The 25,835-nt window shown below is 42.8% G+C and overlaps 1 protein-coding gene across 1 annotated transcript in view; it reads right to left on the minus strand.

Annotated features, from left to right (window-relative positions):
* Positions 1-4,491: 4,491 nt before the first annotated feature.
* Positions 4,492-25,835, minus strand: part of slc6a15 (solute carrier family 6 member 15) — a 28,471-nt gene continuing 7,127 nt past the window's right edge. Inside the window, exons 2-11 of the mRNA XM_079560407.1 lie at positions 25,091-25,248; positions 23,406-23,532; positions 23,144-23,325; positions 15,055-15,165; positions 12,941-13,182; positions 10,213-10,414; positions 9,797-9,989; positions 7,721-7,880; positions 6,315-6,477; positions 4,492-5,147 (exon numbers count right to left, since the gene is read on the minus strand). Coding sequence (XP_079416533.1) covers positions 4,749-5,147; positions 6,315-6,477; positions 7,721-7,880; positions 9,797-9,989; positions 10,213-10,414; positions 12,941-13,182; positions 15,055-15,165; positions 23,144-23,325; positions 23,406-23,532; positions 25,091-25,248 — 1,937 coding nt within the window. The 3' untranslated portion in view covers positions 4,492-4,748. The remainder of the gene's footprint in view (positions 5,148-6,314; positions 6,478-7,720; positions 7,881-9,796; positions 9,990-10,212; positions 10,415-12,940; positions 13,183-15,054; positions 15,166-23,143; positions 23,326-23,405; positions 23,533-25,090; positions 25,249-25,835) is intronic.

Consider the following 25,835-nt stretch of genomic DNA (forward strand, 5'->3'; position numbering starts at 1 on the left):
TTGTGGGAAAAAATGTTTTGTTTTGTAATAAACGAGCACTGAACAGATGTGAAGAATGTGATTATGTGAAAATGGAAACAGGACTGAAACTGTATTGAACAAGGTCGCAATCAGAAAAAAGACTTGGCTGTAAATACTGTTCAAGTGGTGTTTCTTCTTCGTGATTCCATTAGTGTGTATTGGCGGCTCCGACCCAGTGGCAGGGAAGTTGCAATTATGGTTTTCTGGCCAAAGACACCAGGGGGAGATGAAAGACCCTCCAATCATCGCATTAACACTTGTATTACCTCCAGAGGGACTGCGGAAAGGATTTATTAAGGTAAACAAGTTACTTAGCGCTGCTTTAATGAACATATATGGATACATTTTTATCTGTTGTCCCCATAGATTTAATAATTAGAGGTTTTCCGATGTTCCATTCAGCCTCTTTAATTGTCAAGGTCCCGAGTCGTCTGTGAAACTTTCATGGCTGCTCCGTCTCCTCTTACGAAGCCTGTTCCTTAAAGGGCGACAAGGCGGGAAGCCCCACACTTGCAGGTGGGCGGAGCCTCCACTGAACACCAGGGCTTGATTGGCAGGCCCTGGAGCCAGTCAATGCACTGAAAAGGCTTCCACTGTACAAAAAACAGTGTGGTTAAAAACGTTTCACCTACCCCGGCATTGTCACATGGATCATAGCGATTTTTAGAAAAAGCAAAACTCTTTGGATCCAGGCGGCGCAAATGTAGGTCACACTCTGGCGGGCCAAATTTGGCCCAAGGGCCCCACTTTGGGCACCCCTGGTCTAAACCAAACCCACAGACTGCACACAGAGGACCACGTAGTTGACCAGTTTTTGATCTTTAATATCAGAGAAAAGAAGAGAGACACTGCGTTTAAAGCCATTTGATGGAAACCGTATTTACAGAAGGACTGGGTCCCACAGACAGCGACACGTTAGTAATAATAAAAAAAACAAATAAGGGAAAGTTAACTTTAAAAACAAACTGCAGTCTCTACATTTACATTTACAGAATACTTTAAATAAGCAGCCTTCATAAACATGTCAATGACTTAGGCACATCGTCTCAAAACCTGGGCTGAATGGGTTTGGAACAGGCGTCTGGACTGGGGTGTGAGGAATAAAAACGATTCAAGTTTATGACGGACAGTGAGGCGCAAACAGAACATCTTAATACGAGTTTAATGAAACAGTTAAAATAACCGGGAGTCACGTTAACGATTAGATTGATACAGATACTTCTCGTTCTGCAAAACGTGGACTGGCATTAAAGGTGCGCTGTGCAAGTTCGTGAAGTTTGCAGTAGTGAAAGATTCAAGTATCATTCGTCGAAGGAGCGTAGACGTCGTCGGAACTCGCTTTTGTCTCCGGGAAATAGACGGATCCTCGAAGTTTTAGGGAGATCTTCAAACACACACGAATCAGGAATAACAGGGGAAAATATATATATATATATATATATATCGAGTTTATCTCCGATGTCAAGAAATGAAGAGGGAAAAAATTTAAATATAATTAAAAACATGAAGGAAATTTTGAGAAAAACATGGGGAAGATTTGAGGGAAAAGATGTGGGAAATGTTTAAAAACAGTGAAAAATTGGGAGAAAATGGTAAAAACATGGAGGAATATTTTAGGGGGGAAAAAATGGAGGAAGATTTGAGGGAAAAATTGGGGAAAATGGCTCAAAACATTGAGGATTTTTTTGGGAAAAATTAAAAAAAAAAAAAAAAAATTGAGAAAAATTGCAGAAAAAATTAGGAAAACAAATTCTAAACATGGGGAAGAAGAAAAAAAAGAGAAAAAAAATGTAAGCAAAAATTTAAAAAAAAATTCTGCCCTTCTATAATCTGGTCAGGACAATTATCTTTTTGAGCTGCTCAGGACAATTATCTTTTTGAGCGACAATCTAAATGTTGTGTGTCTAAGTTTGTTTTCCAGTGCATTTTCACACATTTACAAAAATATTGCTTCATCATTGTTTTCAATAAAGTCCCCAAAAACACTGATTTATTCATTTTTGTAAATATCGCCCCGCCCTGCTCACTAACCCAGTTTACCTTCAGCTTTAAGGCTTAAACGTTCACTGTGATATTCCCCACTATAGCAGAATCCGTGTCCCGTCTCCCCTCAGTGGTCGTAATGTTCTGGCTGATGTTGCGTTGACCTCCCTCTGTTGATCTGAACGCTGAAGTCGGGAAAAGCACTTTCAAGTATCAATACGTCCAGACGCCTGGTTTAAACCTCTTTCCACCTGGATGAATGAGAACCGTAACAGACAATCATCGGAGCCTCGGGGAAGAAGACGATTTACAGCAGGACTTGAACTCAACGCGACGCAAAGTCACCTCTGCACTTTTAAGACATTTAAGACACGTTTTTCACTCAAGGAATTTCTTTTTTTGGACAAACTTTGGTGCGTGTTTGGAGTTTTGTTAATGATTAGGTTAAAAACATTTGGAAACAAAAGAATAAATATATTTGGGTTGAAGCTGCAACCCGTAATTTAAGCGCTACATGACTAATGTCCAAATAATTAATGTCTTGTAACTTTTTTTTTGGGCCTATTTTCGCATTGAAATCTGGTTATTTCAGTAGTAAAACATTCACACATTGTAGCAGCAAAGTCATGTTGATACATGTGAACCTTTCCAAGCAAATTGGACAAACTGTTTTCGTAAAAGATCATCCAAATTTCCACAGAATTCAGACATAAATTGTGCAAAAGTGCGTCCATGGAAGCGTAGATGCTAATTAGCAACAGCTTAATGCTAATTACTGCCGTTCTATTGATTTATTTGGCAAATTCCACCAAATAAACCTTGCATATTTACTTCTCTTCTTTTTGTTTTAAGTGCAAAACTGTCAGTTTCACCAAAAATGGATTGTCAACTCGTGATTACAATTTCAGGATCTTAAACGAGAATCTCGTTAGCGTCGCTAGCTACCGGGCGCTCTCTTTGTAAGTGCTTTGTATTCACTGTCGAATTGTTCTGCTTTTTTGTGTCAGTACATAATTCAGCTGTATTGTTTGTGTGTTTATTCTACTGGGTTCCTTTTATTACACGCTGGAAATCTTTAAAGAGAAATATATTTTTCACTAGTTGGAGCAAGTTTGTTGGACTAGAGTGGCTCGAGATGGACCTCACTTTAGGAGCTCCTGGTCTAAAACATGTTCAACTGCAGTTTTTGTTGAAGGTCCAGTGGGCCTCATTCACGACACATTCTTACGCACAACTTTCTTCTTAACGCCTTTTCAGAAAGGTTTTTGGCCTTCACAAAACTGAAGAGCAGAAAACGTTCCTCTGGAAGACCAGTCAGGAGGACGCACCAAAAGTCTCCAGTTCTGTTCACGAACCCAACATTCCGGGCCAGATCTTGTGGCTCTTGGTGAATTATTTTCCGAGTGGCGGAGCTATGTGCGCTCTTCGCCTCCGCCACTTGTGAGAGGGCGTCGCAACAGGAGGTGACTGCACTGACGGGAACACACTGACATTCACTTCCTCGTTTACATCGCGCTGGCTTGTGTTCCTCCTTAAAGGGACTATACGGTGTTTAAAGATGTCAAAATTATTTATTTTCCTCCCCCTACATGTTCCAACAACTGCCTCTAAAATCCTGCACTGTCACTCAGAAAGGTGTTAATTCGGGTCTGAATGCATGAGCTTAATATAGAAGCTGCAGTTACACGTATGACCTGAGGTGGCAGTAGTGAGTATAAAATGTCTAACTTGCATTTAGCCCCTTTAAGCCTCAGACTCTCACCTGTCAAAGTAAAATGAGTCACATATTAACCTCTTACCCTCCACCTGAACCGTGCGCCATTTCTTCAGTTTGGTTTTACCCAAATCTAAAAGCTTCTCGACTGGAGCTCACAGCTTATAGGCCAGTGCAACGCCTCATTTGAAAGCTAAGGCCTACAAAACTTATGTGTCGCCGTGTTTTTGTCACATTTTTCGAAGCATTTTCTCATTTTCATCACTCTTTTGTCACTTTTTTCTCATGTTTATGTTGCTTTCGAAGAGAAGGAAAAAGCTTTTGTGATGGAGGATATATCTATTCAAACATTTTCTAAGGAGAGTAAAGTCGCCCGGTGCCCAAAGATTTAGGAGGCTCCTTGAGACAGTGGCGCCAATGACTGAGGGATTTTTTTTTCTTTAGGCTTTTTGTTGGTTATTAGTTTTGGATTCATGTTTGGCTGCCTGTTCTGCTCGGCACCTGTTGTCCTTATATGGTGAAAGAGGCGGAGACATCTTGCTAATTTGTCCTCACACGGATTTTCCTACTTAGAACGTGTGGTGAATCTGCCTTCGCAAGTACGGATTTTAAGAAGTTTAAGAATTTCATGAATGAGGCCCAATGTCCCTGCTTCCTGAACGGATGAAATGAGTCCAAATCAAGGTCGAATCCACTTATTTCAAGACAATAGTGACTTCTTTCTCGGTCAGCAGGGGGTTCCCTCGGGTCAAACGTGAGTGCGTTTGTGACTGATGCGATAATGGCGTCACAGTCCAGCGGTCCGCTCTGTCTAACGGGACTACAGTCATTATTGCTTTTCTCCAGTGAACGCGGGCGAGCGCAGAGGTGATTTTGCGTCGCGTTTTCCGAGACATTTCGACCATTTCAAACTTAAAAAAAAAGAAAAAGAAAAGGTTCAGAGACGGCGACGTTCTATCTACAGACACTTTACAAACGCGGGAATATTTTACAGGCTTTTTTCTCCGTCTTCCTCGCTCGCCCTCCACGTCTACAAGTCTGACTCGGGCATGTCGGGCATCTCCTTCATGAGGTACTCGATGCCGTAGCGGCCATTGGGAGTGGCGTCGGCCTCCTCGGCGGGCGCCTTCGTGGTCCCGTTGGCCTGGGGGCCGCTGAGTTTTCGGTGGATGGCGGGCATGGGCGAGGGCTCCTGGCTCGGGCTCTTGCCGTGGATCAGGCTGGTGTCGTCGGCGTCGTCGGCCCGCCGCGTCTCCGCGATCATCCGGCCCTTCTTGTAGGACACGGAGGACAGGCCGCCCGGGCCGTCCTCGATGATGTTGCAGAAGCGCAGGGCGAAGACCACGGGCACCGGGAGGATCGCCATGACGACCAGGGAGATGCAGACCACGATGCCCCAGACGGGAAACATCTGCTTCTGCTCGGTCGCCTGCAGAGGGAAACAGACAGGACAGAAGGATTTTATTCTCAAACAACAAACCCTTCATCTGTTTTTCCTGATAGCATCATCACCTTTAAAATGTTTCTAAAATCTTTGTAACTGTAGAAAGCTCAACAATCGTGCTGGAAGTAAACATCCCAAAGAAGCTTAGAAAAATTCAAATGGTGGTTAAAAGCACGGCAGAACAGAGGTCGGAGACTCGAGTCACATGACTTGGCTCAAGTCAGACTTAAAGGAATAGTTCACAGTTTTTCCATACTGAGATATGTTCTTGCCTGAGCTTAGACGAGTTGATGTGTACCTGTCTGGTCTTTGCGTGTGCCCTCAGTCATGCAAAAAGACCAAAGATGTTTTTAGCATCGGCCTCTCCCAATGTATTTCAATAGCTCCAAAGGGGGTGAAGTTAGAAGCGATCACTCTCCTCCACGGCACAAAGACAGGTACGTATCAACTCGTCTAAGCTCAGGTAAGAACATATCTCAGCATGAAACAACGGTGAACTATTGCAATTTTTGGGACTTGAGACTTACTTGACCAATGCCTCAAAAAGAGTTGACTTGATTTAGACTTTCCATTTGCATTTATAATCGGTTCAAGCTTAACTGATGAAAGAACAGGATTTTGTGCGTAAACAGCACTACCACAGCTGCCCTGGGGTAGACTGACAGAAGCGAGGCAACAAGTCTGCGCTGTCGGCCCCTCTGACCACCAACCACTCACTCACTAATCTACTTTGAGCAGAAGCCAATCCGTCACAATAATACGAAGGTTCTTGAGTCAAAAACCTTCATTGAAGATGGACAACTCCTGTACGACTGAGAGCCTACACAGACAAATGTCAGAATAATACTATCTCATATTCATCTTTCATGGAATAGCAGCTCATGTTTGAAATCCCGAACAGAAGCTGATTGACCTTTGCCCCTCTCAGTGTGGAGGAACTATTCCATTAATGTTACTACTAGTATTGAGCATAAAGTCTACCAAATGTTAATCATTATTTTCTGCCTAATGAACACTTAAGATTCCCCTTAAATCTTCCCAATCAAAGTTATAACAAATCAAATCCCTCTGTCAGCTCCTGTATCTGTCCAGTCACTGTTCTCTCATTGACAAGGATGTCTTTATAACGTGTATAATGTTTGAAGCACTGACCAGCTCCTGTATCCAGGCACTGTAGCTGGGCGGCGTCATGATGAGCTGGATGAAGCTGGAGCCGAGCAGCACCAGCAGGAGGATGGGGGTGATGAACTTCCACATGTAGTAGTAAAACCTGTACGGAGTGAAGCCCAGCATGTCCCGCAGGTCCTCGAAAAACCTGCGGCAGGGAAAACGTCACACGCAGAGGTGATTTAAAGTTAGCATTAGCAGAAAATGGTTACACAAGAACAGCTTAAAGCAGCACTAAGTAACTCTTCCCCCTAGAGGCCATAAGCGCAACTGCAGGTGTCGTAGCAAGTTACGATTTTTAATTGTCTTGAAGAGTAAATACGACGCTGACAGGAAAGGCGAAGGGAGAGAGGGTTACTGTGCATCCAATTATACAATGGAAAAAAAAAATTTCACTCAAACTTGGCTGTAAATACTGTTTAAAGTGACGTTAGCCCGCAGTTAGCTTTGCCTGTTAGCCTGCTAGCTTCTTTGTGATTCTATTAGTGTGTATTGCTTTCTCCGGACCGGTGGCAGTCAAGTTGCAAACATGGTTTTCTGGCCAGAGACACCAGGGGGAGATGAAAGACCCTCCAATCATCCCATAAACACTTGTATTACCCCCACAGGGACTACGGGAAGGATTTATTAAGGTAAACACGTTACTTAGTACTGCTTTAAAGGGGTTTTTAAGGTTTGGAGTCTGTAGGAGCTACTTTTAAAGGAACAGGCCACCGTTTTTACATACTGAGATATGTTCTTACCTTAGCTTTGACGAGTTCTTTAGGACCTGTCTGGTCTTCACCCGTGCCTTCAATCACGTAAACACAGCGCAGACGGCGTTAGCATTTAGCCTCTCCCCCTCTCCTCTATAGCTCCAAAACAGGTTAAGATAGAAGCTACCAAGCTCTTCCATGTTTTCCCTATTTAAATATGGTTACGTGAAGTGGAGTAATTTGGCAATGAAGATTACCGCACGGATTTCGAACTACTCCTGGTATTATTACGCCTTACAATATAGTTCCCCCTTTATCCGCTTAGAAAATCCACATTGTTTAATTTTGTGTAATTATACTTTGTAGTGTAACACTTAACACACGTAACCATATTTAAATAGGGAAAACGAGGAAGAGCTTGGTAGCTTCTATTTTGACCTGTTTTGGAGCTATAGTGGAGAGAGGGAGAGGCTAAATGCTAACGCCGTCTGCGCTGTGTTTACGTGATTGAAGGCACGGGGGAAGACCAGACAGGTCCTAAAGAACTCGTCAAAGCTAAGGTAAGAACATATCTCAGTGTGTAAAAATGGTGGCCTATTCCTTTAAGGGAGAAAAGGAGCAAAAATGTGTGTGAAACATCGATGTTTTCTCTCTCTTTAATCTTTAAGTCAGAGCTGAATCGTGGGCGTTTCTCACTTGTCGACGCCGTAGACCCAGGCCACAGCGATGTTCTCCAGGATCACCACGATGAGCAGAGGCAGCGTGGCCGAGTAATCGTCAAACATGGTCACGAAGTAGTTCCCTGATCTCTGCACGAAGAGCAGCCCGATGGAGAAGGCCAGCACACAGCAGCCCACTGAGCACAGAGGAGGAAACAGATTCAAAAGAAAGAAAGGAATGAGTTACCCAGCCTGAGGTCAGGACAGAGGGACTGTACCACACTCCCCATTCACATTCATTACTCTATAGATGGAGCAAAGTCTACATCTCATCATCGGTGCCAAAAGGTCACCGCCCCTTTTGGGGGAAACAGCAGAAGCTCTCGTTCATTGAAACACATGGGGGAAAGATTGTCTGAGAACCTTTAATTTACATATGAAAAAAAAAGAAGTGACCTGTTGCTTCAGATAATTCCCAGAGAAGATGTTTTTTAGACTGATCATCACATCAGTGACATTTGTTTGTGAAACTTTTTTGCTGGTTGCTTTATAATGTCAATACAGCTTCAGCTTTTAGTCTGTTATCATTAAAGGTATACTAGAAACTATACAGAGTTTAAAAATGTTAAAATTACGTATTTTCCTCCCCCTACATGATCCAGCAATGTCCTAAGGCAGGGGTAGGCAACGTCAGGCCCGGGAGCCAAATCCGGCCCTCCAGCACAGAACCTCTGGCCCACAAGGTGATTTTGAGAAACATAATGACACAAATCAGAAAGTACTTTAACATTTTTAAGGTTAAATTGCAGAAATACTGGACAGAAATGACAGAAACCTACTTGAATTAAGAGATTCAATCTAAAGTTGGAGTAGATTTGGTCTGGTCTTAGATCAGATAAAACATCTTTTTGCCAATGGAACAAGTCATTATTTTCTTAACAGATTATATTGTATAATTTCAAGTGAAAAACAAATCTTAAAAGTAGAAGTTCATTTGTCTGATTTCAAAGTGGGTTTCATGCTTGTTCCATTGGCATTAGCATTTGTATCTTTATCTTAGATTATTCCAAACAGACTCAAATTCAACATAAAGAAGCTTTATTCAAGCAATTTTTAGTCATTTATCTAATTTAAGATGGTATTTTTTCCAGTGTAGTGCTTCATTTTGGCCTAAAACTGGCGGCTTCAGCCCTCGGTCTTTTTACAATGAAAGAAAAAGGGCCCCTTAAGAAAACTTGCCTACCCCTGTCCTAATGTGTAGAATGAGCTCAGACCAGTTCACTACAACTCCCTCTAAAATCCTGCACTGTCACTCAGAAAGTTGTCAAAGTGCCGTCATACACGAGCTTAATATAGAAGGTGTAGTTACACGTATGACCTGAGGTGGCAGTATTGAGTATAAAATGACTAACTTGCATCTAGCCCCTTTAATGCTGAGCATGTTTAATAAGTCTGAATATACGTGTGCATAATACACGGCCACAATGTGGAGCCATTTCCCCAATAATGAGCCTTGACAGAGGGGAGCAATCAATAAACTCGCTCATATAATTTTCCACCCAAAATGAAAAAAATCTTCCAGTCATCTTCTAAGAGGGACTTGATGTGTCCGTGATCAAGAACGGCCATTACCCTTTGGTTCTGACACTGGTTTGGAATGTTTTATCCTCAGAACAAGAAATAATCCCTGTTCCCACACACGCACCAATGCACACACTTGATTCCCTCAAAAGGGGGTGCGGCTCAGCAAAAGTTCCCAGATTTTCCTCCCATCTATTCGAGGGAGAACCCATGAGGCAACGCAGTCTCCTCCTACAGAGCATGTTCCAAAAAAGGGAAACTTTCCCCCTGCGAGGCGGGCTGAGTAGCAACAAGCCTCCACAGCTCCAGGGCCTGTCAATCAAAGTCTCTGGCTTAAACCTTTTAACAAAACCAGCGTGGTTAAAATATGATACTTTGTTCAGCATTGTCACATAAGTCACATCAACCTTAAGTTTGGAAGGTGTAAAGTCTCCATTGGAATCTAAAAGGATTTTTTGGAGTCGCCTCCGGCCACCAGGGGGTGGTATAGCAGGACTAAAGAGAAGGGCTTTCCTCGTTCACTGTACTGTACCTGTGAGCAGCTCCTTGCGGACTTTGAAGGTGTCGATGAGGGGAGTGAGGATGCCCTCGATGGTCCCGAACATACTGCCCAGGCCCAGGTTCACCAGCATCAGGAAGAACATGACGGACCAGAACGGAGAGGCCGGGAAGTGCGTCATGGCCTCGGTGAAGGCGATGAAGGCCAGCCCTGTGCCCTGGACCGTCTACAGGAGCGGGACACAAGTAGAGATTTGTATTCGTTTTCACAGACAGATTCATATATTCTACAGCGGCTTCAGTAAGTGTTCACATCCCTCTATACATTCCTGTGTTATTGAAGTCTGATGATGTAAATGAGTTTGTGAGATCGATTCTGACACTTTTTTTTTCCAAACCGGCAGCCACTACATTTCCCAGGATCCTTTGTGTCTCTGCTCTGATCTTTACCTTGTCCAGCTCCCTCTCGATGCTGCACGGCTCCAGTCCCAGTTTGCTGAAGTTGCCCTCCTCGACCAGGCGGATCACGGAGATCATCTGTTGGTAATCCTCGGCGCTGACCGTCCCGGGAGCCGAAATGTTAATGTGGTGAGGGATCAGCGAACGCTCGATTCTGCCGCTGCCCACGAGCGACACTATGAGGTTCGTGTTCCTGCAGGAGAAGAGACAAATAATCAATTAAAATGACTAATCAATAGTTTGTAGTCAGATTGAAGAATGAAAAGTAACAACTGAGTTTTAGGTGGACATATCTGATTAAGAGCATTCACATTTGAAATTAAAATGAATGTGTATGCGAAAAAAATAAGACAAGATAAGATAGGCTGACAGAGTGTGCAAATAGGCAGGAAATGTGAGGAAAAAACAGATAGTAAACTTTGTGGGGACAAAAAGTATAAACACTAAATAATAAGTAATAGTAGTAGTAGTAGACTGTAACAAAAAATGTTAATGTCAGTATTAGCAGTGCAGGTTTACATCATAGTGCAAGTGGTTGGTAAAGTGACGCAGATAAGGGATTATTGCGTGTATTCTGCAAAGGAGTTATTGCACATGTTCGTTGTAGAGTCTGACAGCAGTGGGGACCTGCTCCTTCCACTGAAAGAGCTGCTCAGCTCCTCCACAGTCCCGTGCAGTGGGTGGGAGGTGTTGTCCATGATGGAGGTGAGCTTGGCTAACACCCTCCTGTCCCTCACCTCCTCCACAGAGTCCAGAGCTGGCCCTCCCGACCAGCTTGTTCAGTCTGTTCTTGCCCTGCTCTGTGCGGCCCGGGGCCCAGCACACGGCAGCGTAGTGGAGAGCAGGGGCCACCACAGAGTCATAAAAAGTCCTGAGCCGAGGCCTGCTCACTCCGAAGGACTCAGTAAATATAATAATATATTATTTATGCTAACAAAGAACAAGCTACTATAGTACTTAGCTACATGTCGATGGTGCCGTCTGTGTTGGTCATATACTTATATAGCACTTTACTAGAACACCAGGAAGACCAAAGTGCTTCACAGAAAGATAAAACATACTTGACTTTATTATAAGTACAGATACTACTGAACTAAAAGTTGCCAGTCAAAATATTACTTAAGTGAAAGTAGTTCAGTATATGCTGAAGAAAATACTTTAAAGGAATAGGCCACCGTTTTTACATAGTAAGATATGTTCTTACCTCACTTTAGACGTGTTAATATATCCCCGTCTGGTCTTTGTCCGTGCGCTCTGCCAAGGAAACGGAGCACATACGCAGCCTCTCCCACATGTCACATAGCTCCGAAAAAGCTCACGATAGAAGCTACCAAGCTCTTCCACGTGTTCCCTATTTAAATAAAGTTACGTGAAGTGTTTTCATGCGAAGTATATTTACACAGAAATGCAGCATGTCGATTTTATAAGCAAATAAAAAGGGGGACTATATTGTGAGGCGTAATGATATGAGGAGTAAAACGTCCGCGCAGTAACTCCTAAAGGTTATTGACGGAAGTGAGCGGGGGAAGTCTTTAGGAGTTACTACGCGGACGCTGTGCTCCTCGTATCATTACGCCTCACAATATAGTCCCCCTTTTTATTTGCTTATAAAATCGACATGCTACATTTCTGGGTAAATATACTTCGCATGAAAACACTTCACGTAACTTTATTTAAATAGGGAACACGTGGAAGAGCTTGGTAGCTTCTATCGTGAGCTTTTTCGGAGCTATGTGACATGTGGGAGAGGCTGCGTATGTGCTCCGTTTGCGTGACAGAGCGCACGGACAAAGACCAGACGGGGATATATTAACTCGACTAAAGTGAGCTAAGAACATATCTTAGTATGTAAAAACGGTGGCCTATTCCTTTAAGAGGACATGCATTATTTTTTGGGTCAAAATAATGTTTTGAATTCAAAACTTTAATTTGTGTTTTTACGTTTTATAATGTGAAATTATGTCTGTAAGAATTAAATATTACTAACAAAGAAACACAGGCCAAGAGCTGGTGAAGACTTTGACTGGGGCTCCTCCTGCTGGCAGCTGTAGGAACTTATTAAAAAACTAAGGGGGTTGTTTATCAAGTGTTTGCTCATGTGCAAATCGAGTAGCCTTTGCAAAAGTGGATCTGCAGCCGACTCGGTTATCAATGTTTTACTCACACAGCATCGTCTTATTTACAAATCAGATTTGTGGGCCTGATACTGTAATAAAGGCAACATCAAATGATAAATTTAGTGCAACAAGCCCACAAAATAGCAGATTTAATTTTTCCCTATTTAGCACCTGCCTTGATAAATGAGCCATTGTTTTACAGCTTCATAACCAAGGCCGTGAGAACCCAGGGTGCTGAGGGTGCTGCAGTACCCCCTGGTGGATTGTTTGTGAACTGCAGGGCCTATAAATAAATAGGAAATATGCACAGGAAAAGTGTTTTGTGGGTAAATTTTGGCCCTCAGCACCCCGCAACCAAAATATCTCCCCACAGCTCTGTTCAGCACTGCCTGATAAACACACTTTGAGAAGAGGGGCTCAGAACCGGTTTAATGTTGGTTTCATGGACTTTAAAAATGTGGAGGATGGTTTGGGGTTTTAACAACGATGTGCTTGTATCCAGGTAGTGCAGAAATGTCGACTGCTAGGCCAATGTTCCCAGTTTTTTGCCAACGTCACTGGAGACTCATCTTTCCGTATGTTCAGGGAGGTTTGGGACTTACGCGACGACACACTTGGCGTTCATGATGTTGGCCTTGAACCCGAGCACGGCGAACACGACGAGCGTGGCCAGGACCGAGGTGAAGAAGTTGATGAAGGAGACCAGCACGGCGTCGAAGTGGCAGTTGTTGTCCCGTTTGTTGTAGCTGGAGAAGGCGATGACGCCCCCGAACCCCAGCCCCAGGGCGAAGAACACCTGCGTGGCTGCTTCGCGCCACACCTTCGGGTCCAACATGATCTCCAGCTGGAAACACGGATCGCCAACAGAATGAGTGACTACATCTACTGTAAGTTTGCTAATCTTCTGGAACAATGGATTTCTGCACTGAAAAAAAGGCCAAATTCAAGATACAGTTTTATATTTATGGATAAATATTAGTAATATAAGTTTTATTTAACATTGCTTTTACAAGAATGAAGAAACGGGCTTGGATTATAAATCTTTTTGCTTGAAAGGGGAAGTTAATTGCCCATATATGGTCATGTTCAAAGCAGCCAGAGGGAAAAACCAAAGAGGGAAAAACTGAACTTTCTCCCATTCCTCCTCATTACTTAAGCAAACGCTGAATTATGAATATAGTTTTCTACCCAATAAAGATACAAAGACATGGAGAGAAGAAAAGTGGTTCAACAGCCCATAAATACATAAATAACGGAAAATTGATTGATTGATTTTTATTTATTGGTTTATTTTGGTCGGGACAGTGCATGTTAACGAACATATATGGGTCTCATGCATGTAAACAAGCCGCATCAGATTGGATTTCCATCCATCGTCCCCCATGCTCAATCTCAAACACACTCTCATTCGTCCAGGCCTATTGTACATGTTTTTAGTGGTAGGGGAAACTGGAGTACCCGGAGGAAACCTACCCAGACACAGAGAGAACATGCAAACTCCACAGAAAGGCCCCGTCCAGGTGGGAATCGAACCCGTACCTTCGAGCTGTGAAGCATGAGCGCAAACCACTGTGCTACCGTGCACTTTGCTAGAATGCTAACATTATGCTTCATGTTAGCACCAGGCTACATGCTAAAGCTAGCCATGACTGTCCTTTTTTTCGCTTCTACTCTGTCTAATCTGCTGTGAAAAAACATCCATATGGTCCCAACTTAGATTTGACTTTATTTGTGTGCAATAAATAAGTTTATATTCCACCAGAAAACGGCAAAAAAACATACTTCCTGCCCCCTTGGCGAGGCCACACCCCCTTGGATTTATTTTATTTTATTTATTGGTTTATTTGGTCGGGACAGTGCGTGTTAATGAACATACATGGGTCTCATGCATGTAAACACACCACACCAGATTGTAGCCTTAGACTAATTTCCATCCGTCATCTCCCATGGGCGATGCCGATCTATGCTAACCAAGAAGCTAACATTAGCTTTATGCTACACATGCTAACGTTAGCAACGAGTGCTGTTTTTTCACTTCCACTGAACAATTGCATTTGAAAAAACATCCACATGGACCCGACTGTGGCTTGACTTTAAAGGGGCTGGATGCAAGTTTGCCATTTTATACTCACTACTGCCACCTCAGGCCATATGTGTAACTGCACTTTCTATATTAAGCTCGTGCATGACGGCAATTCGGGCCGAAGCGACACATTTTTGACCGTACAGGATTTTAGAGGCAGTTGTGGTGAACAGGTCTGAGCTCATTCTACACATTAGGACATGGCTGGAACATGTAGGGGGAGGAAAATACATAATTTTAACATTTTTAAACTCCCTATAGTCCCTTTAATGGTGTGCGGTAAATATGTTTACAGAAAACAGCTGAAAAATTGTGATTCCTACAAGAGTTTTTCTTCCTCCTCGGCTCGGTCACGCTTTGCCGTCTGTATCTATCGCTATTTAACAGCTCAAGCTAAAGATCAGCAACTTTTCACTGTAACGATTTATAATTATGGGGTTTATTCATGAAAAATCCGCAACATGCACTTAAAACATCTGCTGTGTTGTGTTTAAATCAAAGACCTATTTGCTCTGGACATTTAGACACCAAAACAAAATGGCGTGACCACTGTATCGTGCATTCATGGGGGATATAAGGTGGACATTCGGACACAGCCCTGGTTTATTCCTGCTTCCGCCTCGTAGTTGTTACCTTTGGGGTGAACATGTGCTTGATGCCGTCCACAGAGCCCTTCAGGATCAGAGCGCGGACCAGGAAGCAGATCAGCACCACGTACGGGAACAGAGAGCTGAAGTACATCACCTGCAAACGCACAGAGTAGAAACCACCATCAGAACCATGAACATTACATATCCAGGACAATGGGTTTGCAGCACACCCAAAACTACAGGAGCAGGAGAAACGCCTGGGTTAAACTTAACCTTCTCTAATTATCTATCTGTCTTCTAATCATCACTTAGGAAGAGCCTGCCCACCTTCAGTAACGATATAATCAGGCTGTGGAGACGGCACTAACAAGGTAATGACAGGGCGAGAGTGCTGAGTCAGTGTCTGGGGGTAAATACACAGGGCTCGAGCTCTGACTCGGCAAAACGAGCTCTCCAAACATAGTGGAGGCTGAGGGTGATGCTCCAAACGATAGATATGTCATTCAGATGAATAATCACACGATTACTCATGAAAAACAGAGAACCAGGGCTAAAAGAAAGAGTTAAAATATAGGCTAAACCTGCATTAAAGAGGGGCTAAAGATTGAATGTTGGTTAAGAGGAGCTTCAGAGGGGCTAAACTCAGGCTAAACCAGGACTGAACCATGGTTAAAAAGGGCTAAAGAGGGGCTAAACCAGGACTGAACCAGAGCTAAAACAGAGCTAAACCAGGACTGAACCAGAGCTAAAACAGAGCTAAACCAGGACTGAACCAGAGCTCAAAAGGGGCTAAACTAGGGCTATAGAGGGACTAAACCAGGACTGAACCAGAGCTAAAAAGGGGCTAAACCAGGACTGAACCAGAGCTAAAGAGGGGCTAAACTAGGGCTAAAGAGGGGCTGAACCAGGACTGAACCACATCTAAAAAGGGGCTAAACTAGGGCTAAAGAGGGTCTGAACCAGGATTGAACTGGGCCTATACCAGGGCTTAAGAGGAACTAAACCAGCACTAAAAACGGGTCTAAAACTGCTCACATAATAGTCTTTTATGTAGTGACTGATGCATTAAACCTCGTATGGAGAAAAATGAAAACAATGTATTTTCCCATTAGCAGCATCACACATGGACGTTACATTGAGAAAAACACTTGATCAAAGTCAGTGAGAAATCGGGGGTTAAGAGGTCGTGTTCCTGTGGCATAGTGGTTAGCCGCCCCCTGCCTGTCAGAGAGGAGGTTGCAGGTCTCGCCGTGTAAAGTCTCTCAGGCCATTGCTCCTTTTCAGACTCTTTTCATCGCGCTCCAAAGCCCTCTCTGCATCTGCCCGGCCGCCTTTTCATCGCCGCCACGCGTTTCGCAACCGGAGCCAAGCCGAGAAAAACGGGCGGGAGTTTCCATGGAGACGGGGACCCGGACCGCCCGCCCACCCACGCTCTCGAAGTCCCAGAAGTCCAGAAGCAGAAGAGGAGGGAAAGGACAAAAGCTCGGGGCATTAATATTCTTTTGTGCGGTGAGTTCAAAAGACGATGGGGCCACTGCCGGACGAGGGGCGTCCAGTTCCGAGGTGATCCGGCCGCGTTGAGGTCAAGAACAAGCCGTTTATTAAGACGTTCAAAGGAGAGAGGACTCTTTTCTCTTTCTTGAGTAGTTGTGGATAATTTTAGGTTTAAAATACATGCTTAGAGGAAATATTTAGGGATTTCAGGTTCACTTGAAACACTTGAAACCTAAAATTGCATGAATAAAATGTTCTTTACGTTGAATTTGAGTCGGTTTAATCTAAGATTAGATGAAAAATGCTAAATGGAAATCCAACTTGAAATCAGACTAATTCACATTTACTTAAAAATATGTCTTTTTCACTTGAAATGATACAAAATAATCTGAAATAAGAAAAAACTGTGCTTGTTCCATTGGCAATAAGACTAAATCTCCTCAAACTTTAGGTTTAATCTCTTAATTCAACTAAAACAGATATTTATTATTTTTCCAATGAATCATAAACCTGAAATAAGCACCGGAGCAAACTGGCTGCGGGTGCAAAGGGAGATCGTTGTTCACCCTTTTGCACTAGAGCCAGGCTTTGAGTCGGTAGCCTTGGCGGTGCTGTCCCTGTCCCTGAAAGTCCCTGTCCACCTGGACAAGGACTTTCAGTGTGGAGGCCCACACGGGTAGTTCACTGCTCCCACAGGTCACCCCAGCGGCTTTGAGGATGGGTCAAATGCAGAGGACAAATTTCCTTAACCCCTTAAAGGAACAGGCCACTGTTTTTCCACACTGAGATATGTTCTTACCTGAGCTTAGACGAGTTAATGTGTACCTGTCTGGTCTTCACGTGTGCCCTCAATCACGTAAACACAGCACAGACGGCGTTAGCATTTAGCCTCTCCTCCTCTATAGCTCCAAACAGGTGAAGATAGAAGCTACCAAGCTCTTCCACGTTTTCCCTATTTAAATATGGTTACGTGAAGTGTTACACGATAGAGTATAGTTACACAAAATTAAACAATGTGGATTTTCTAAGCGGATAAAAAGAGGAACTATATTCCTCTTTTTAGGGCTGAAACTCACAATTGTAGCCCAAAGCAAAGCACCTTTTTTCTACAAATACAAGTTTTAATTTGCACATAATATATGACCGTTATTTTGCTGGGAAATGTGAAAATATGGACAGTGTTTTTCACATTTCAGAGTCCTTGCTAACGCCGTCTGTGCTGTGTTTACGTGACTGAGGGCACGCGTGAAGACCAGACAGGTACACATGAACTCGTCTAAGCTAAGAACATATCTCAGTATGTAAAAACAGTGGCCTGTTCCTTTAAGAATAATGCAGATCTTAAAATAAAAAAGGTAAATAAAAAAAAACTCAAGGAGACGCCTTTATTTCATTAGAGCAGGTCTTGTATCAGATATCCTCCGCTTTTAGGATGAATTGCGAGCCTTAAAATAGAGATGAATCCAGATAGAAACAGTGGTCATTTGAAGCACTCGATTTTAACCTCTTTACAGCTGCAGCCTCTTGTCTTTTGTCTTTCGTATCTGTCCGGCCTTGGCGCTGTGAGATTGAGTTTTATCTGCGCCTGAGGGACCGGCCTGTTCCAAAGCACCTGTTTATCAGTGACACGATGAAACGCTCCAGATCCAGCTCCTGTTTGAACGTGGCGGCCATCTTTGTTTTGGGAGACAGACGGAGGCAACGGAGGGACGGAGATAAAACTGGCTATTCTTAACTCTTAAAGGCCACACGTTATGAGACAATACCAGCTTTTTAAAATATACCTCTGAACACCCAGCTAGTATCAGTAAACACAAAACACCATTATCCTAATCCTTTCAAGACTTAACTAAAATCCTTTATTCAAGTACATTTCAAGCTACTTTAATGAGATAAGTTTGCATTTTCTAGAACAGATAAGAATCAGCGTAACAGCCGTGTGGGCAACACAAGTGAGAGCTCTTGCGCAAGCATAGGTGTTCGTAGTTCGCAAAATCAGATAAAACTTTAGTTTCTGGGCTGGAGACATTAAAACCAACACATGTCAGCTTGAGTTTTCTTCAGGGTGTGACTGTTTTTTGCACAAAACTCTACGCTGGTTTTGAGTTGGTTTGGACTGTCGTATAATAAGAGCCAATGGAACAAGCAATAAATTGCTTAAAATAAGAGAAATTAACTTGAGACACTTAGCTGAGATTAATTTTAAAAAGTGTTAGAATTAAAGGTGCTATATCATAAGAAATCGACTTTTTGGAGCTTTTAGCCATGTTGTTAAAGGGGCTGGATGCAAGTTCGCCATTTTATACTCACTACTGCCACCTCAGGCCATATGTGTAACTGCACCTTCTATATTAAGCTCGTGCATGACGGCAATTCGGGCCGAAGTGACACATTTTTGAGTGACCGTACAGGATTTTAGAGGCAATTGTGGTGAACAGGTCTGAGCTCAGGGGAGGAAAATACATAATTTTAACATTTTTAAACTCCCTATAGTCCCTTTAAGCTATTTCCTTATCAAATACACCCCCAGAGTGGTCACGCAGTTCTCAGAAATCTCTCTGAGCAACTGCTCCGCCCTGTCCTGGAAAACCACTGACTTGTGACACTCTGACCTTTTTTATGTCATGTTGTCAAACAGGAAGTGCCTGAGACGTCTGTAATGTAATGCATTACGGACTGATTTTAATTTATAAGACAGCTTTTTTCATTATTTCTGTCGTAAGAAAGAAAGAAAAAAAAAATTAAGTGCCATACGCGTCCACGCTGCCTCTGCGGAGAAAACAAACGCACCCCCTGAGCGTCTGAACAGATGTCACCTACTCTGGACACGCCTGTTCTTTTTTCTTAAAGGTGTAACATTTTGGACTATCAGTGCAAAACATGTTCCTACTGACCAGCTCAACACAGAAAATGCTGTTACTGCAGTGAATAATCAAAGACTGGATTCGGATGACAACCTACACTATTTAAATCTCAAATTCTAATGACTTTAGTCACATCTCCACGTCCCCACTCCCTGTAAAGTTACAGTCATGTTTTAGGAGAGCTGAGCCGCTCACAGCAAAATCACATGTTTGTTTGTACATTTATGAATAAACCTTTCGGCCTTCATTAAAGTGTCTGAACTTCATGTTGTGTGTGTTCAGTTGGCAAATGGCTGTATAGTAAGCAGGAGAATGTACAGAGCGCTGGTCATTATTGGGAAAATAAGAACCGTCAGGGCGAAACATGTCCGGTTCGCCCTGTCCGTACTTATTTTCCCGATGAAGACCAGCATTCTATATATTATCCGTTACTGAAAGCGATTATACTTCATGCAGGCATTTGATCATAATTTAAAGCTTATTTCAATCACCGTCTTACACTTTGTTGTTCAGAAAATGCTACATTGCTCGTCCACTGAACTCTCCTTTATTCCCTCCAGGTTCACCCACTGTTTGAGGAAAATAACCCGGAGCGGACCCGGCTTAAGCCGTGGATATGAGCGGCGTCATGTGACCTGAGCGCTGACAGTAGCGTGACTAGCACCTGAGCGGATTAGCGCCGGTGCTAAAGGTTAGCGCTGGCGTCTTCGCAGGTAATCCCCCAACACTTCCTCATTGATCCGCCATAACTGTAATAAACGCTGTCAGACTGATCCAGTTCATCTGCAGAGGGCAAACCCAAGCCCGAGATAATGAGGCCGAGTTTCAGATCTTTCGAGGAGCACTTTGAAGTTTATAATTTGGGCTGATCCGTCCGTCTTATCGCGGATTCAGACCAAATCCAATAAAGCTCTTTTCGAATTATCATAATTCTCCATTCATAAAATCTGACCCTGAAAATCGTGCCAGGAAAAAAACAGGAGCTGGTTCAGGGTTGATATGAGAGCAAGAACACACGGGTTTCTGTAGGTTTGAACTAAGTGCTGCTAACACATTGAGGCTGCGCTGTTTTGGGGATTTAGCTGTTGAGTGCCAACAATCCAGACCATTTTTCATGATATTTGTAGCACCGCAGCATATTCTATGTTATAGCTATGGACACACGCTATGGCTCGTTTGCAAAGTGAGAATCTAAACTCTCCGTAGGTGAAATCCACGTGTTCTACGTACCTTGGTTCCTGAGAAAACCAAAGCTTTTTTCTAGTGTTTTATGAAACTCTCTCCTTTCTTTTATTTTTTTTATTTGTCCTTTATTTATCCAGGATAAAACTCATTGAGATTAAAAATCTCTTTTTCAAGAGTGTACTGGCCAAGATGCAGGATTTCTGATTAACTCCTCTCCCCTCTCTGGACGGACACTAACGTTATGTGAAAAGGCAAATGCCCAAATATCTCAGTTTCAAGTCAATTTTCAATGCCAACATTGTTGACACGTTTTGAAACACCGCGTGTTTTTGATCGCTTTTTATGGCGTGTGCATTTAAACAGCCTGGTTCTCGGATTGAAGACTTTAACAGGATGTTTCTCAGTCGTCCCTGGACCAATTTTTTGACCATTTAGAAATGTTAAAATCTCAACTGTTTCGATCTTTCCAAGGGAAGCCGCTCTGCTTTGTTAAACGCGCTCCAGAGAGGGAGAGAGAAGTGTCGGCTTTACAGCTGTTCACTATGCAACACCACGCCCCCTCAGACAAAAAAGAAAAAAAAAGAAACCATAATATATATATAAAATGTCCAGATTGTGACTCTTAACAAGTTTTTGATCGTCATCTATTTCACATCTGTTCATCATAGAGCTCCCAAAATCACACATAAGGTGTATTAGAGTATCTAGTTTCGTAATATAAAAAAAATTGCAAAAACAAGTTTTTCCATTTTTGGCACTCAATGTGTTAAGTAGTGCACAGTCACTCAGCCCAGTTCCCTAAAGCTGCACTTCCTGAATTACCCTTAACTAGACGTGAGTTTCAGTCGGAGCTCAGACTGAGACAGGTTTGAGAAATTAACTAAATTTAAACTCAAACTTCCACATTCGTACATTCGTAGTAATCCGTAAAAATGTGCTACATTTAGACACACAACAGTCTACAGTCTGTTCTTCTTTCACAATGTATCTGTGGTGACAAAACAAATCTAGTCTACAAAAAGAAAAAAGCTGCTTTAACTTAAACACCATGCAGCGCCCGGTCTCACCAGCCAAACCCGGACAAAAATATAAGAATAAATTTCCTCAGACAGACAATACAACACGGCTGGAATTTCCAATGTTTTTTTTACTCGTTTACAAAGTCCATGTGCTTCTCCAATGATGCAGAACCTCCCTTTCTCCTTCTCTCACTGAAAAAGCAGAGCTACTTGCCTTGGATTTGAGATTTTATCATTCGCAGTAGTGTTTTTCATTAGAGGTCGACTGATTAATCCGGCCAATATTTATTTATTATCGGCTATTGACGGAGCTAACACCGATAAAATGCCGATATCTCTGTAACCAAAGTGATAGAGACTTAGAGCTCAGTCAAAGCTTTTAAAGGAGCCCTCCCACAACCCAGGCCTCAGGGGAACGGAGGAAAATTGCAATGAAAATGGCTCACAAGGTTGTACACCACAGATTGTATTTATGTTTGCGTATAATTTCGTACCAATAATGAAATTGTTTTGGAATCTGCAGATTTGTGTCTTTCTAACGAGCTTCCTCTGAAGTACCTACAAAACATGTCCTGAACAAATCAGCCTTATGCCCCTCTTACAGCGCCCCCTGCTGTCACAGTTCAACACAGACATAGTTTAACCGCTTAACCCCCACCGGAACCGATCACATTATCTCCTGTTTGGCTTTACCCAAATCTAAAAGCTTCCTGGAGAGACAAAAAGTGAAATGTGATGAAAAAGTGACCACAAAAGCCACTAAAGAGCAAAAGAAAAAGGACAAAACTGCAACAGAAAAGCACCTGAAAAAAATATGAGAACAACGCAAAGATTTCGTCACACATTTTTGTCACTTTTCATCATTTTTTCATCACTTTCCGTTTCTCTTTTTTGCCATTTTGACACTTTTATTCAAGAAGCTTTCAGATTTGAGTAAAGCCAAACTAGAGATAGTGTGCTCGGTTCAGGTAGGGGTTGTAAATCCTTCATATATAGGATAATAGATGAGACAGTTTTTTTTTAAATTGGCCAAAATCGGCCTTGGTAGTCTAGTCCAGTGGTTCCCAAAGTGGGGGTAGGGCCTTGGGTGGGGGTCCCCAAATGACTTCAAGATGAAACAAAAAGTGTAAACCAGTCTATAATTAGTGAAATCCATTCAATTATTTAAAAGAAACTGTTTAGATACATATTAACTTGATTTTAACATGTTTTCTTCCCTAAAGTAGCGCAAGAGTCAATAACTTTATACAATGGCGGTCCCGAGTTGTCTTTGTGTCAATTTTGGGGTCCCAGCCAAAAAGGTTTGGGAACCCCTGGTCTAGACTGTAGTCTATTTTACATAGAAAAACGCGGACAGCTTTATTCACCCGCTGCAAGCTTAAATAGCCGCACAATTCCCTGGCAAAGAAGTTCCTTTATGTTTATTGCAAATTGGTTTTAGCCGAAGGGTCTGACAACCGAAAGTGTAGGGATCAGTCTGTGTTCTGGTTGGATTTATCGGACACAGTTACCACTGAGGTGTTGAGTGAAGTCCTTCCGGTCAGAGATAATAAGCAGCGTTGAGTAGTACCTTTCCAGATGACTGAATGCCTTTGATCATGGCGAGGCAGACCATGGTCCAGGCGGCGAGCAGACACAGAGTCATCTTCCAGTTCAGGCCTCCGCTCTCGGAGATACTGTCCGAGATGTCCAGCGCCTGGCGGTACCAGTAATACGTGGTGGCTGAGCTCTTCTCACACTCCGGGACCACATCTGAACGCAAGGCAGAAGACATGACGTTACTGACTATGCTAAAAAAAAATCCGATCTTTTGTTCCTCTGTGTGGACTCACAGGTGGAGGTCTTGTTCTTGATCAGCGGACACTCGTGCCACGGCAGAGGCTCCTGGAACGACTGGGAGAAGTAGAAAAGGCTCCAGCCGATGATCACGTTGTAGTACAGCGCCACGAAGAAACAAACCTGAGGAGACGGGCAGGAAACATGGACGATCAGGTTATCATTTTATACATGACGTTTCTGGTTTCTGAGTCAAGAATGGTCAGAGTGTCTGCAAGAACGACAAACATCAGGCAGTGTCTATTATTCTGGAACAGCCTTCTCTCACTGCGACGAGGATCTCAGTCAAGTGTCTCATCAACAAAACACAACATCAGCGCTGTGCTAGGAAAGCAACACCGCTAGCATCAGCTAAACACATGCAGAACCTGAAAAACGCTGCTTTAAAGAGAAGAAGAAATGGCCAGATACCAACTTTGTTTGCAATACTGATACCTGAACGATACTTTTTTGATACCTATACTAAAATATTTCTCATCTCATCAGTCCCTGGACCAACAGCATCAAAACTTGGTAATACAGTCGGGTTGGGCGATATGACAGAAACAGAATATCACGTTTGTTGAATTATAAACTCCCAATTTCGATTTTATCGCGATATTTTTTATAGCAACAAAAATAACTTAAACTACACATTGAAGAAGAAAAAGATTGAATGAATATAATAATTTATTCAACTTTGTGATAATCAACACAGCAAAAAAAGACTTAGAACTACAAACGAACTCTATACATTAAAAAACACAATAAAACAATAAAAGTAAAATGGAGTATGTAGAAAACAAGACCAAGGCTCAGTCTCGAGCTCAGATGACAACACAGATGACAACATCATGTGACGCTCTGTCGTTGTCTGACCCTTTCACAATAAGAGTCTTACTAAAGCGCATGCATTGACTTTTATTGTGTAAAAGGCAAACCGCACGCAGTTCGTTTCCATAAGTTATTACTTGACCAAGTAAGTCACCAGTTGGACAAGTCTTTAATTTTCAAAGACATGAATAAACAGCACTGATTAAACAAATGAGACGATGCAGCGCCTGACAGAACTGTAAGGATGAAGGACACACTCGCTTCTTCGAACGTAGCCAGACAGGTAAACAAACACACGCCGCGATCTACGCAGAGCAGCGGCGTTAGGGGGAAAGACACTGACATAGATACTGCTGAAACAGAACCAGAACGCTGGATTTAAAGCTCTAGATTGAGGAGCCTGGTCGTGTATACGCACTGCGGAGGAGCGGCACGCTGCTAAATGCTAACATTAGCATCGTCATTGCGCAAAAGAAAGTTTGCGGCTTGGGTTTGCTTCACTGACTGTGAAAAGTGTGCAGAAGTGCTTTGAATCGTGATTAAACTATTCCACAAAAATGACAGATCGTCAGCTCTGGAGATCGTCACACCGTCAATTATCGTCATATCGCCCAGCCCTAATGTAAAGATATATTTTTTCGGCAAGTGCTTTCAATACATGAATTTCTTTGACACAAGTAGTACCTAAACTTCTTTTTACAGCACAGTTGGTAAATAAGCCTTCTGTCTTTCACAAAAAAGTCAAAACATTTCTGAATATAGAAGATGACCCAATGCATTTAGTCAAAGCAAAGCCTCTTCGTAAAAAGCTGCTGTAGTAGTACCAGTAACAGTAGTAGTAATAGTGGAGTATTTATGCAGTACTGACCACACAGCTGGCGAAGCCGATGCCCCCGAGCCGTGGGCTGATGTAGTTCCAGACTCCGATGCTGCCTCTGCGGATCCTCTGCCCCACGGCCAGCTCCAAGAAGAACAGTGGGATCCCAATGAGCACGAGGAGGATGAAGTAGGGCACGAGATATGCCCCTGAAACACACACAGCAAGACACGCGCGAGGCAAATTATTACAGAAACAATCATTAATAACAACAGCAGGACCAGATACAGCCCCGAGTATCTCATGATCAAACACACGTCTTTGTCTGAGAGCAAAGCCCGCTGGAAACACGCGATATCACATTCAAGATCAACAGAAACAACTGGACACATTTCTTACTGACATACCTGGAACATTTTCTACATTACATGAGGAGAGTTCCCTGGAAAGACCGGTCACATTATGATGAGGTCACAAGTTTTCACCTCGAGGTATTTACAGTGAGGTTTGGCCGATTTCCTGCTGAAGTCTGAGCAACTGTTTCTAACTGTGGGCACAAGTTGCACTACAGCTTCATTTCAAAATGTTTTATTGAGTTACACTGGAAGAACAGACCAGTGCCGTTGCAAAACAGGAACACAAGCTCGTAATGTTCTCTTTCTGTAACGGTGTTTTTAAAGACCAGCTTTATTTTAGCACATTGAAATGATTAAATCCACTCAACATTATTTTTTCTGGTATCTCATGTAAAGCACAGTAGCAAAGATTCAAAATTATTATCATTAGATTTCTGTTG

The sequence above is a fragment of the Gobius niger genome (genome assembly GCF_951799975.1).
Source record: "Gobius niger genome assembly, chromosome: 7".
Taxonomy (NCBI): Eukaryota; Metazoa; Chordata; class Actinopteri; order Gobiiformes; family Gobiidae; genus Gobius; species Gobius niger.